General features: G+C 40.3%; 1 protein-coding gene across 1 annotated transcript in view; it reads left to right on the forward strand.

The window, feature by feature from the left end:
• The window catches only part of LOC306983757 (nesprin-1-like), an 82,216-nt gene that overhangs the window by 18,677 nt on the left and 50,309 nt on the right, over nt 1-13,230 (forward strand). Inside the window, exons 20-34 of the mRNA XM_079584422.1 lie at nt 70-223; nt 403-546; nt 1,598-1,762; nt 1,866-2,183; nt 2,285-2,440; nt 3,813-3,983; nt 5,489-5,815; nt 6,498-6,650; nt 7,106-7,273; nt 7,484-7,660; nt 9,203-9,349; nt 9,449-9,574; nt 9,958-10,134; nt 10,679-10,944; nt 11,061-13,215. Coding sequence (XP_079440548.1) covers nt 70-223; nt 403-546; nt 1,598-1,762; nt 1,866-2,183; nt 2,285-2,440; nt 3,813-3,983; nt 5,489-5,815; nt 6,498-6,650; nt 7,106-7,273; nt 7,484-7,660; nt 9,203-9,349; nt 9,449-9,574; nt 9,958-10,134; nt 10,679-10,944; nt 11,061-13,215 — 4,804 coding nt within the window. The remainder of the gene's footprint in view (nt 1-69; nt 224-402; nt 547-1,597; nt 1,763-1,865; nt 2,184-2,284; nt 2,441-3,812; nt 3,984-5,488; nt 5,816-6,497; nt 6,651-7,105; nt 7,274-7,483; nt 7,661-9,202; nt 9,350-9,448; nt 9,575-9,957; nt 10,135-10,678; nt 10,945-11,060; nt 13,216-13,230) is intronic.

Here is a 13,230-nt window from a genome sequence, read left to right on the forward strand (position 1 = left end):
TCAGTTCTGTTGGTCTTCAGATGTCTGTGTGGAAGTAGTAGATGTTTTGTTTATGTGTTGCATTTACAGCCAGCTGGAAGGAGCCTTGTCACACTGGACCAGTTACCAAGAGGATGTCAGTCAGTTTGAGTGCTGGATGGAGCGCGTAGAAGAGAGCCTTGGAAACTCAGACAAACACTATGCTGAAATGAGGGACAAGACAGCCAATCTAGGCCGTGCCAAGGCAAATTTATACTTTTCATAGGATTTATTTAACTCTGAGAATTACAATACTTAGGCTATATTACAATATATTATAATATAATATTATACTGGATTTATTAATTAGGTAACAGTTGTATATTCTTACAGTTATATCAGAAATTGTAACCTGAAAGTATTAATTGCTTTGTTTTGTTACAGCTTCTCTATGAGGAAGTTCTTAGCCACTCTAGCCCTTTAGAGACCATTGCAACCAAGGGTTCCAACATGACTGAACATACAGCCACTCAACAGGAGATCCAGAAACTCAATGAGAGATATACAACCGTCAAAGATAAAGCCAAGGTATGAACGTCGAACTGTAGACCTGCGACTAGTGAGTCCATGAAATTGTGGTTATAGCGCAGCAGTACAGTTCTGCAAGTAAAAATCCCATTCATTTTCTATATAGAGAAATTGATTTTTTACAATAACATATAAATATTTTAAGACAAGAGCTCTGACGTTGCTGAGCAATGATATATGTTTCTGTAGAAGCCATAAAACAGTATGATTTCAGCTTAATAAAAAATAAAAAAAAGGTTTTAATAGCCAAATTCGCAGTGAAGTGCTACATCATCTATTACCCTTAGAAGATCTTTCAACAATCAGAGAAGTTGTTGTTACCATGCAAACATAATTTGTGTCCAAAGAGCTCAGCAGTGACCTCCCACTCGAATGAAGCATTGCAATGTATATGCACTATATATGTCAACTATATTATTGTCTTAATTTAGTCCAGATGATGGTGATGAAAACAAGCCCAAAATGGTTCCAATGAACAAAAGGTTTATTAATAAAACAAACTCAGGTAATCCACATTGAATAAGACAAAGTAACAGCATGCAAACCATGGTGTATTGATGGCATGAGTGTCAATAATAGCTAATGAGTGGTGGGAAACTACAAAAAAGGGAACGGGTAACTGTAGAGAAATAAACCCAAAAGTACATGAAGATGACACAGAACATAACAATTATGTATATGAATTATATATGAATATTTTCCCCCCAAAAAATATAATTGTTTAAAATTGTACCCTCGTTGTTTCTTATTTACTTATATAATGCACAATATTTCCTGATAGTACTTTTCTTATTAAAGACATAAAGCACACAAGTCTTTTTCCATTTTTCATATCCTTTACTTACTCAAATCCAAGTTTGTAACGTGTGATTTTGGATCTTGTTGGTGTGGTCTGTGACTCAAAACCCTTTATTCAATAATTTTTTGAAATTCCAAAGGAGGAAATTAATGGAAAAATACATCCAGAAACCAAGCAGCTAAAAAAGGGTTGCACTCTGTTATGCTTCTATTAGAGGAAGCTTTGAAATAATATACTCTACTGGTGTTTCAGGCTTCTGTCAGTAAAGCTGAAGAGTTGGTTCTTCTCCATCAAGAGTATCAGCGAGGGCTGCACATGTTTGAAGACTGGCTAGAGCAAGAGCAGAGCAGTCTGGCCCTCCTCTCACCCCTAGATGAAGATGTAAATGCTCTGGAGAACACATTAAAAGAACTGCAGGTTATTATAACTGTGATATTTTCTGAATTTAATATTATAGGCAAAAATATTCGGCACTACCTAATCTTTAACTTTTATTCTTTCTGTCTAACAACATTACCAGATGCTCCAGTCTCATTGCCCTAAGGGACATAACTTGCTCAGTTCAGTCCTTGCCAGTCGGGAAAGAGTCATTCCTTGGGGTGCCCCTCAAATTGAGGACCGGGCCCTGGAAACAGCACAGACAGAATGGCAGGGGTACCAAGACCGCCTTGGGGAGACCAAAGTCCAGGTTGAGCAGGCCCTCACAAGAGTTCAGCAACTAGAAGGTTTATTCCAAAGCTTAGACCAGTGGCTGGTTGACATTGAGCTCAAAGTTAAGGTGAGAAACCACCGTCGATCTGATGTCACTGCAAAGGAGGCCCAGCTACAACACCTGAAGGTACGTTGTGTTATAAGTATGCCTGATGAATACAGAAATACTGCACTGTGGTTTCGTGTACTGTATACAGTTGACATTCTCCTTTCATTCCCTCTTTTCAGCGGTGGCAGACTGAGGCTGCTCACCGCCAGGCCGAGGTGGAAGGTCTAAGTGCTCTTGCACAGCAAGTCGTAGAGAATGCTCATGTCAGTGGTCGGATCAGTACCAGGGTTACCCAGCTCACTGCTCGCTACCATGCCTTGCTCCTACAGATACAGGCAAGTCACCCTTATACATTAACAATTCTTATGTACTTGATGATTATTATGCAGTTATGCAGCATCATGTGGAAAAGACAACAGACAGACATGCAGTCTTATGATCCGGCCACCCTATTTCCCATGGATTGAATAATATCCCACTAATTATTATTACTGGTTTACACTGGGAGATTTACCGTAGTTTCTTTCCCCAAATCCTCTCCCAGTGTTGTTCTTGTTAAACTAAAACTATTAAAAAACTATTTTTCATAATTGAAGTAAAATAAAAAATAATGTAAAAACTTGTGAACTAATAATTAAATAATAATTAAATAATAAAAACGTATATACAATTACTAAAACAAACAAAAGTAAAATTGAAACTGAAAATATAAAAATATAAGCTAATTCAAAATATTAATAAATACTCTAATAGTATATTAATAATACTAGAATAACTCCTCTTTTCATCTGGGCATTTAAAAAATCAATTTTCTCCCCTTTTCTTCCCTTCTAATAATTAACCTCAAAATTATTGCAATTATTATTTATTAATATTATTATTAATAAACAGAAACACAATAATATGATAATACTAATAATTGAACCAAAATAAAAAAAAGTCCAATAATAATTTATTATTAATATTAAATTATTGTTTTTAAAATTCAGCAATGGACCATTTTTATTCAGTTAAATATGAATTTTTACTTCATATTCGGTCTCTACAATTATGTTTCTTTTAGTAGAACCTGCCGTCATTGGCTCACCTCTCACTTTGCTGTCAGAGCACACTGATGAGTCTAATCTCTCAGCCGTCTAAACATTGGAAGCTATCCAGCCTGGTAAACCAGCTCCTGTGACCCTCTGTGATGGCAAAAAAAAACTACACGCTGGAAAAAATCGATGTCTCGCCCACATTGAGACCTTAGCTTGTAATTAAACCATATTGGATCCAATCTTGCCCATCAATCGGTGATGCTTCTGTGGCAGCAGCAGAATTGTTTTTAACACTTGCTGTAACACCTCTCCTTCCTGCCCACTTCTCTCTAACATGCGCACACACACCCTGGCTGCGACACTGAAGAGAGCGTGTAATTATTCTGTGAGAAACAACAGGCCACCACATGCACTGCAGTCAAGAGCTATTACATCTCTGCAGATAGGTGTGCGCGCAGCTCAGCGCAAAAGCGTTAATTGGTGCCACGTGCATGAGGGATCTGAATGTCAAGAGAAAAATGCGGCAAAATAGCTCAGCCTCAAGCCCCCAGCAGTGAATGCTACCTAGTGTGTGTGCGGCATTAGATCAATCAAAACCCTTCATGCTGATGAGACAGAATTGCAAGCATTCTTGACAATGAGCCTTTTGATTCATCCTTCCGTCATTTAGGAGACCCTCAAACAGCTCCAGGAAGAGATGCAGAACATCACAGAGGCTCAAAATGCCCTCAGGACCTTCTCTGATTGGCTGAGTGCAGCCAGGAAGAATTTTAAAATAGTCACCGAAAGGACGGAAGCTCTCGATCGCATTACAATGGAAAAAAAGATGAAGAGGCTAGAGGTATGGCATAGTGAAGACACCAACATTAGCATGTTCATATATATATATATATATATATATGTATGTGTGTGTATGTATGTATATATGTATGTGTATATATATATATATATATGTATATATGTATGTATATATATATATATATATATATATATATATATATATATATATATTATTCCTGCAAATAAAGATAACCACTTAAAATCGAAGGAACAGATAAAACTGTCAACCCCTTTTATCCGGTGGTTTAACAGCTATTGATTTAGCCTGATAAATTGCACAGACGCACACCACAGACTAGGACTCTCGGTGGGCCTGGCACAGTTTTGCACTCATATTTGAGATCACAAGAGTCAATCTGTGTGTATGTGTGTGCACATGTACAAGTCTCTTTGTCATCTTAAGGATATGATCAATATGTCTACTACACAAAGCAAAAGAAAGCTTTAGTGCGATCGCACCCTACGTGCAAGCGTGCGCACACACACACACACACACACACACACACACACACACACACACACACACACCTCACACACACACACACACACACACACACCTCACACACTCCCCCACTGTGATAGCTGAGATGAAGGAGCGGTCTGTCTGTGGAACCTGCTGGCACAGACTGTGTAATTGATGCAATGCCCTTGAAGCTTTAACATCACATAAGACTCTCTTCCTTCTCACACATGTATACATATCTATACAACTCATTCGGTTCGTTTAATCCACGTCGAGGTCAATGGTGCAACACAGACATTAATAGCAAATTGACATGGAGAAACTGTCTGTGTTGTGTACTATGTGTACACCCACTCCATTAAACGACAGCGGTATAGACGCATGTATTTGTGAATTAATAAACAGCCAATTAAGTGTATGCTTCTTTGGCCAGATCATATTTCTTGGCCCAATTATCCCTGCATCATACATCTCTCTGCATCACTAGCTTCTCATTTCCTTATTTGTGTGTGGAGATCATCATTAAAACACTGCGGCTCCTTTCCCTGTCAGTACCGCAGCAGTAGCTCCAGATCCTGCTGGACAGCCAGGGGCCTCTCATGTACTGCTCTTTTTAGAGACAACAGGCTGATATCATATAGAGAAGCTTCCCGCTTAAAGGTAAAGGAGTAGGAGCGGTTGAGTGCGGTCGTTGCCGGGGAAACCCCGCTGCGGCAGGCCCATTTAAGTCCTGGGTAATTGGGCCTCCTCTCATATCTCTGTCCGGGGCCTCACCGGGTCTCCGCACACAGGTGTCAGGAGCCCGACAGGCTTCAAAGTACCCATCAGAAAAGTCCACTTCAGAGGAGCGCTGAAGCTCTACATGAATACAGGGATCAGAAGCTGTCAGGAACAGGAAATACTGTACATGTCTTGGTTGCACACTGGGGAAGGCATAAATATCTTTCATGTGGCTCATTACATTATTGATTTTTGTTAGTTTGTTATGGTCGTTCTTTTTGTACCCTTTCATTTGTTGTTTAAAAGATTCTCTCACCCTGCAGTCTCTACAGGGGGAGATGGATCAAGGTCACAGCTTGCTTAAAACACTCAGAGAGACGACGGAGCAGGCCGTTTCCTTCTTGGATGACCCTGGAGCATCCAGGCAAGAGAGGGAAGTGCAAACGGGGCGATCACAGCTCGAAGAGCTTATTCTGGGGCTACGGGAGGAGCATGCAACCCTGGAAAGGAGCATTGTGCTCTATAAAGATTTCCAAGAGCGCTACAAGGGCCAAATGCAGTGGCTTAGGGAGACTCGAGCTCTGCTCAGCTCTAATGTTGAACCTAAAGCAGAACTGTACCAGAGAAAAGCCCAGCTGGCCAAGTACAAGGTGGGTGAATTGTTTTACAGTCTTATGAAATGAAATTAATCGATATGAAATGTGTAGTTGTGACTAGCTCCGTCAGCAAAAGTGATCGTTCCCCCATGTGTCATTTTTAAAATCTACCAGCAGCATTGTCACTGAATAATGCAGTCAGCTTTTAATTTATAATCAGTCTTTATTTATATTTTTAATATTATATAGATATATAGTCGTATATATATTAACACATTTTATTGAAAATACAATTGAAACAGTAATATTATGAAATATTATTTCAATTTAAAATAAATATTTTCTATTTCTATATACTTTAAAATGTAATTTATTCCTGTGATGGCAAAGCTGAATTTTCAGCATCATTACTCCAGTCTTCAGTGTCACATGATCCTGCAGAAATCATTCTAATATGCAGATTTGTGCTCAGGAAACATTTACTAACATTATCAATGTTGAAAACTGTTGTGCCGCTTAATAGTTTTTGTGGAAACTGTGATACATTTTTTCATTCATTCTTTGATAAATAGAAAGTTCAAAAGAAAAACATTTATTTGAAATGGGAATCTTTTGTTACAATGCAACAGTCTGTTTTAATCAATTTAATTTGTCCTTTAAAAGTATAAAAATTTGACCCCACAGACTGCGCATTGTATATCTCTGTATCTGCATTCATTTCTTCTGTTGTGTCCAGGCTGTGGAGCTTTTGTTGGTATCCCGTGATTCTGCCGTGAGCTTTGTGCTAGAGAAAGGAGAAAGTCTGCTGACGCTCCTTCACTCCCCTTCCATCACAGACAACATGACCAGATTACAGGCAGACTACAAGGAGCTGTGTGGCTCAGCAAGGGTGAGCTCATAATGACTACAAAATACTACAATCATTTAAATGCAACATAACATGGAAAATGCAATGATTTCAGGGCATTCATTTATGACCTGCCACATTTACATATCAATGCTTGTTTTCAGCAATTCAGAGAGATAACAGTCATATATATATAGAATAATTTTAAACTAAATAGTAAATTAAACAAAATGCTACTAAAATGTAGATTATTTCCCATTTAATAATTTGAATATAAATTTGGAGGCTTTAATGTGCTATTTCCTCAAAGATTGCATCCATTAACCCTGCAATCAGTGCCATGAATACTCACTTTCAAATCATTCATCTCATGCTTGCAGCTGTCAGAAGCTCTTTATTGTGCAATTGGGTTTCCAGCTGTGTGTTTATATAGGTGCTTTCATTTGAGTGCTTACTAATGTCTTGATCATTTCTGTGATTTAAATGTATTTCCTTAGACCCATGTTCACAGACTGGAGGGCCAGGTGAAGAAACAGGAAGCTTACCACAAAGATCTACAGGAAATTGAGCGTTGGCTGTTGCAGATGTCCAGCAGGATGGTGACTCCCGACCCGTCATCAAGCGGTGGCCTGGAAGCTGCCGCTCAGCAGCTAGCCAGACACAAGGTGACAAATCATAAAGCTTCACAGAAAAGCAAAAACCCCTTAAACATCCAATGAGACATCTGCACGTTGTTCACACACATTTAAAATCATTGTTATAATGTAAAGTGAAACCATAACGTCAAGAGTTTCTGCTAATACCAGTGTTTTCAAGAATATTGAATGCTACTACTTAGACGATCTTTTGTGTTAAATTTATATGTCTCATCTCAGGCTATTATGGAGGAGATAGCAGGTTTTGAGGAACGTTTGGCTACACTAAAGGAAAAGGGAGAGGAGCTGTTGTCCGGCTGCAGTGAGCGCCTCCAGGCACGGCTTCGCCAGCAAATTCAGAACCACCAGCAGGGAGCAAGAGACAGCTACTCTGCCATCTGCAGCACTGCCCAGCGTGTGAGTTTACTTGGCCACACAAAAGTACAAGACCAGCATTGTGCCGATGTTAACTGTGCAGTGAGACTTATGACATTATATAAAGACCCACAGTTTCTATAGGTAGGAGTGTAATTATGTGTATTTTAGTGATGGCCAGTACACTGGTGCAACTGTATTGGTCTGTATATGTGCTTATCAAACATCAACTAGTTGTTTAAAAGCAGCCGATTAAGTCTTGTCAATGATGCAAAAGTCAAAATGGTGTGGAAAAGGTGTTGGACAGTTAAAAACTCATTAAATTCAAGAAATTTTAAACAAACTATGCAAACAGCATACAAATAATTTAAAATTATGCGATTTTTGTAGTTTTATTGTGTTAGTGCCACTGTGAATTGTCCCTCTGCTCACATCAAAACACTGTTCCAGCAGCTAGCTCAAGTGTGCCAACTTTCTGCCAGAACCTCTTGATTATTTTAATCCACCCTGTCTGGCTTCCTAGCTGCACAGGACCAACTAAAGTGCTGACAAAATCCTCCTCTCAGTGTACTTGTCTTTTAAATCAGATTAAACAACCCTTACCAGGCAGTCAATAAACCAGGGATGTCTGGCAATGAAATGTGCTTGACATTTTGACTCCTGCATGCCAGTGTCATTACAAGTAGACCCATCAGGAGGCACTAAGAAATCATTTCTCCATGAAAGCATATCATTAAAGCCCACGGCAATGAAAGTGAGCACATACCCCCTTTGCAAATCACCATTTCCCCCCTACTCCAGCTCTTGCAGTATCCCACCAAAAGCTGCCACCTGCTTTCCTCCAAGAACCCTAATCACACACGCCCCTAATATGGCAACCACTCTCTGCCATCTGACACATTGCCTGCTCAGTCACTCTCTGAGCAAACCACCCAGTCTATTAATACCTCGGCCCCTTCCCCGTGCCAGTTTTATTTAGCCCATCAAGTCCAATTCCGTCAAAACAAGCCGAGGCATTGATAAAACCCTTCCCTTCTGGTTGGCTAGTTTATACCCCGTACCATTTTGTGCCAACCTTGCCAGAACAATGCCATCCGGTAAATCCTGCCACCTGGCAATCTGGTCAATGAGTCCCATAGTCTGCACGTACTCTGCCAACTCCTGTCGTCTGCCAAAGAAAGCCTGTCGTTGCCTGCCCCCCGCGAGGACTTGTGAATTAAGAATGTCAATCAGCGTCAGCTTTTCTGCTCATGGGATTAGGGATGCCAGAGCATTCAACACCTGTCAAATGGACTTTGCTTTATGTTGACCTGATTTAGCATGGTTAACTGTATGCCTCACCCATGTCATTCTGCATTTTCCCTAAATATGTCAGAGTCATGCTGTTCCTGTTTTATGCAGCTAAGCATTATTTTAAATACCCTTTGATGTCCATAATTTAAATGCTTTGTTATGAATTGGCTCAGTTTTGACCCCTATAAAGGTGGTATTGTTTACATTTTTGCCAATTACTTTTGGCCACTAAATACAGTGTGGTTATTTTGAAGCAAAATTGAAGCAAAACTCTTTTGTCTGTTTGCGCAGGTGTATCAGAGTCTGGATCGGGAACTGCAGAAGCACGTAAGTCTGCGGGATACGTTGCAACAGTGTCAGAGATGGGTTTCAAATGTACAAGAGGAGATACAGCTTCCTACACATGCACCACTCTGCCTACAGGATGCGCTAGCACAGGTATAGGTTTTTATGTTGCTTTGTGTATCTACATAAAAGTCTATGTATAATCAACTCTACCTCATTTGGTTTTTGGGGGTCTCTTAAATGTCTCATTAGATGAAGCAGGATCGAACTCTGCAGGAGCAGGCTAGTACCTATTTGCAGCTGGTGTGCTCTACCTGTGATCTTTCTGATGAGAAAGTACGAGAGACGGCTGCTGAAATACAGCAGGTCAAACTTCAGGTGAGTGACTCGTATAAATACATTAAAGTTTCTAATGTTCTAACTTCAGATTTTAGTTGTTTCTTCTACTATGGGCATCTTTTTTTTTTTTTACAAAACCTCTTAAAGGGATTTGATGATAGGAGAAAGAAATTATATCTCAATGCGTTTGCGTTCACTTTTAAAACGTTTACATTCCCCAGAGAAACTTTGCATTTGTTTTATTATAAAAATTTCCCCCCTTTGTTATATGAAAGTCACACCATGCCTTCATAATTTATTTTGCTTTTCAAACAATGTTTGAGTAGTTTTTTTGTAATAGTTTTTCACTTTAAAATATTAAAATCCATCATAAACATTGGATTTTGTTAGAAAATGTTTAAAGATGTTTCTGCCTAATACAGATTGAGGAGAGGATGCTGGAATCTCAAGAACTAACAGACAACTGGAGAGAGATCAAGGACTTGCGTTCCAACCTTGAATGTCATCTTTTTGAGGCTGAACAACTCCTCCAGAGCATGTTGAGGAGGCCAGCTGAGCTCGAGCCAAAGGTTGCTCAGAACCAGCTGGACCAGGCTCAGGTAAGTGACAGCTTTGTTTCCAGATGAAATCCATTTGAAGACCGCAAAATGATTACCCATACCCTCATCAGGGTTATATGAGATTTTACTCAAACACTACTGGAAATTTAATATTACATTAATATATTATGCACAAGTTTTGTATGATATCTATCAGTTATTTAGATAGTCTATTATGTATTGCTGAAAGCTCTGGTGATCTTTGGCCTCTGTTACATTTCCTGGCAGGAAGCTTCATTCATTAATAAAGATTTCTCCCCAGATTACTCGTCTGGGTGTAATTATGGATGTGTGAATTGATTTGTCAGTGCCTGTAATAACAACGTCCAGGCAGACCCCTTCATTGTGTATGAAAAATAGCACATATTACCATCTCTGGATGTGCTGAGAATTGTCAACAATAGATTGAATGAAAACCCCAATTACATCAAAGCTCACTCTCTGCCAGTGACAGAGGGCGTCATCCAGAGCTGTCCATTTGGCAAGATATCAAATAAAGACAGGCAGCATTTATTAATAATACCCCATATTTCATGCCACAAAGGACTTTATCCAGGAGATGCGCGCCAGGCAGGTTGAGCTGACCCAGCTGAGAGAAAGCATTAATAGGCTAACGGCTGGTCAGGAGTCCCCCGAGCTTATGGAAGTTGGGCGCCTGCGCTGTGCTTGGCTGGATCTGGGCAGACAAGCTGCACAGCTGCTGGAACAGAAAGAGGAGGATCTGCAGAGAAGCGGGGACTATCATGACTGCATTTGTATGGTGGAGGAGTTGTTTGACCAGCTGTCCAAGAAATGGGATCAATTGGCCAGGCATGCAACATTCCCTTTCAGATTTTGCTCAACATACTCATGTTTGATAGTTACCATGTGTTGTTCTTCAGACATCATTCTTCTCTTTGTTCACAAAAATACTGAATCTTTTCTAGGGGAGATATTGAGAGCACAGCTGAGTGTCTGGATGCCTTAAAGAAGTTGTCCACAGACTTGCAGGACCAGAGATGTGTGCTCGATGATCTGAGAAATAATAGGCACGGAATCCTGCCTCGTCTGAGCTTAGAAGACAGAGACCTGGTTAAAGAGCAGGTTGGTTACCTTGAGCAACGTTGGACCCAGGTGGAATCGCTTGTCCAGAAGAAAATCCATGATTCAACCCAAACACTGGAAGAATTGAGTCAAATTGAGGACCATTTGCGGGAGGCACAAGAATGGGCTGAGTTGCAGCAACCGTCCCTCTCTGAGGTTCTTAAGACCAGTCCCCCTCCAGATTTGGCACAAAGCTTTCTGTTTGATCACTTGAGCTTTTGTGCAGAACTGGAGGCCAAGCAAAAGCTTCTGGCAGAGGTTGTGACAGATGCTAACAGCCTTTCCTATCGCCTAGGACTTAATGAAAGGAGGAAACTGCAGACTTTGGTCCAGGAAGCACAGGCAGAAGTAGAATTGCTTGGAACTAAGGCAGCTCAATATCGTAAAAGCCTCAGTAAAGTATTTACAGAGCGAACGCAGTTCCTACAAGCCCTCGACAGGGCAGCTGAATGGATCCGTAAGCAAGAGCAGAGGGCTCTTGCAGATGATCATGTGGCGCTCCTACCAAATGTTCTGCACAAGCAGGTGTCAACTTGTAAGAATTTCACCAGCAGTCTTAGAGCATATCAGGTGGAGCTCACGTCACTTTGGACACAGGGACGAGAATTAGTAAAGGATGCAACCGAGGAGGAAAAGAAGGTGACCCTTCAGAAGCTGGAGGAGTTGCAAGTCACCTTCGAAGCCTCCTTGCAAAAGAGCATGGAGCATCTGCAGAATCTAGAGAAAGCACTAGTCATTCGGAAGTACTTTAAAGTGGACCTTGACAGGATCTCGGAGTGGCTAAAACAAGCAGAAGTAGCTACATTTCCAATTATTGACCTGAGCGGTAATGATGAAGACCTTCAGAACCAGTTGACCGAATACCAACAGCTTCTTGACCATGCTTCAGAGTATGAAAATCTTTTGCTTATTGTCCAAAGGGCAGGACAGGAGATTCTTCCCACCTTAAATGAGGTTGACCACTGCTACCTAGATGAGAAACTCAATGGCCTTCCACAACAGTACAATGACATGCTGTTGTTGATTAGAGAGAAAAGAGACAGGATCCAACAAGTGCTTTTGGAGCGCAGGGAGTTTGAGTCCCTCATTGATGTCACACGGAAAGCTTTGCAGGAACTTCAGGAGAAATGTGATAATTTAGAGATGTCAGCCAACCAAAGTCTAGAAGAGGGAGAAAGATTGCACAACAATTATGAAGTTCTCCTGAAAGGTCTTGCAAATCTCTTTCAGGGAATGAAAGATCTTAGAGGTAAAACTCAGGATTTCCTTAGCATGGGTCAGCCATATGCTCCCGAAGTCATTGATCAGTTAGTTTATCTCCACGGCAGTCTTAACCAGCAGATAGAGTGTAGGATGAAAGAATTACAGAAAACATTGAAGATATTAAATGACCACCAAGCAGTTATCGAGAAAATGGACTATAGCATCACTAGATTAAAGGAACAACTTGACAAACTTGACTCAGATGAGGAGGTAGATGCTACAGATAGATTATCTACTCTATACAACCTATCAAAAAGTCTTGAAGTGGTTAGTTCCTATCCAGAGGGTCTCAAAGCACAAACCGATGACCTCAACCAGCACTTTGATTTAGAGACCCTTAAGACTCAGGTAATCTTCAGGGAGGAACAACTTCTAACTTTAAAGCAAAGGATTAATACACACATAGAAGAATGTGAGAGAGGTTTTTTAGGAAATAAGGATTATCAAACTGATATTAAAGTATCAATAGACTGGCTCAAGAGTCTTCGGGATCAATTGAGATGTCCATTAATATTTGAAGAAGCAAAAATTGAGATTGTGCAGGAGGAGGTCACATCACTGTCAGCACTTCAAGAAGAAATGAAATCTAGGTTTAGAGTATTAGAAGGTCCAACTAATGAAGAGAAAGAGAAGTGCGTCAGTGACCAAAAGCCATTTCCAAAACTCTTTGAAACCAATTTGATGGATATTCCAAAGCTGAAGGATGATCTTCAACAAGCTTTTAATGCTAAACAGGTAAGATTATGTTTA

This window comes from Phoxinus phoxinus (genome assembly GCF_949152265.1).
Source record: "Phoxinus phoxinus genome assembly, chromosome: 16".
Classification (NCBI taxonomy): domain Eukaryota; kingdom Metazoa; phylum Chordata; class Actinopteri; order Cypriniformes; family Leuciscidae; genus Phoxinus; species Phoxinus phoxinus.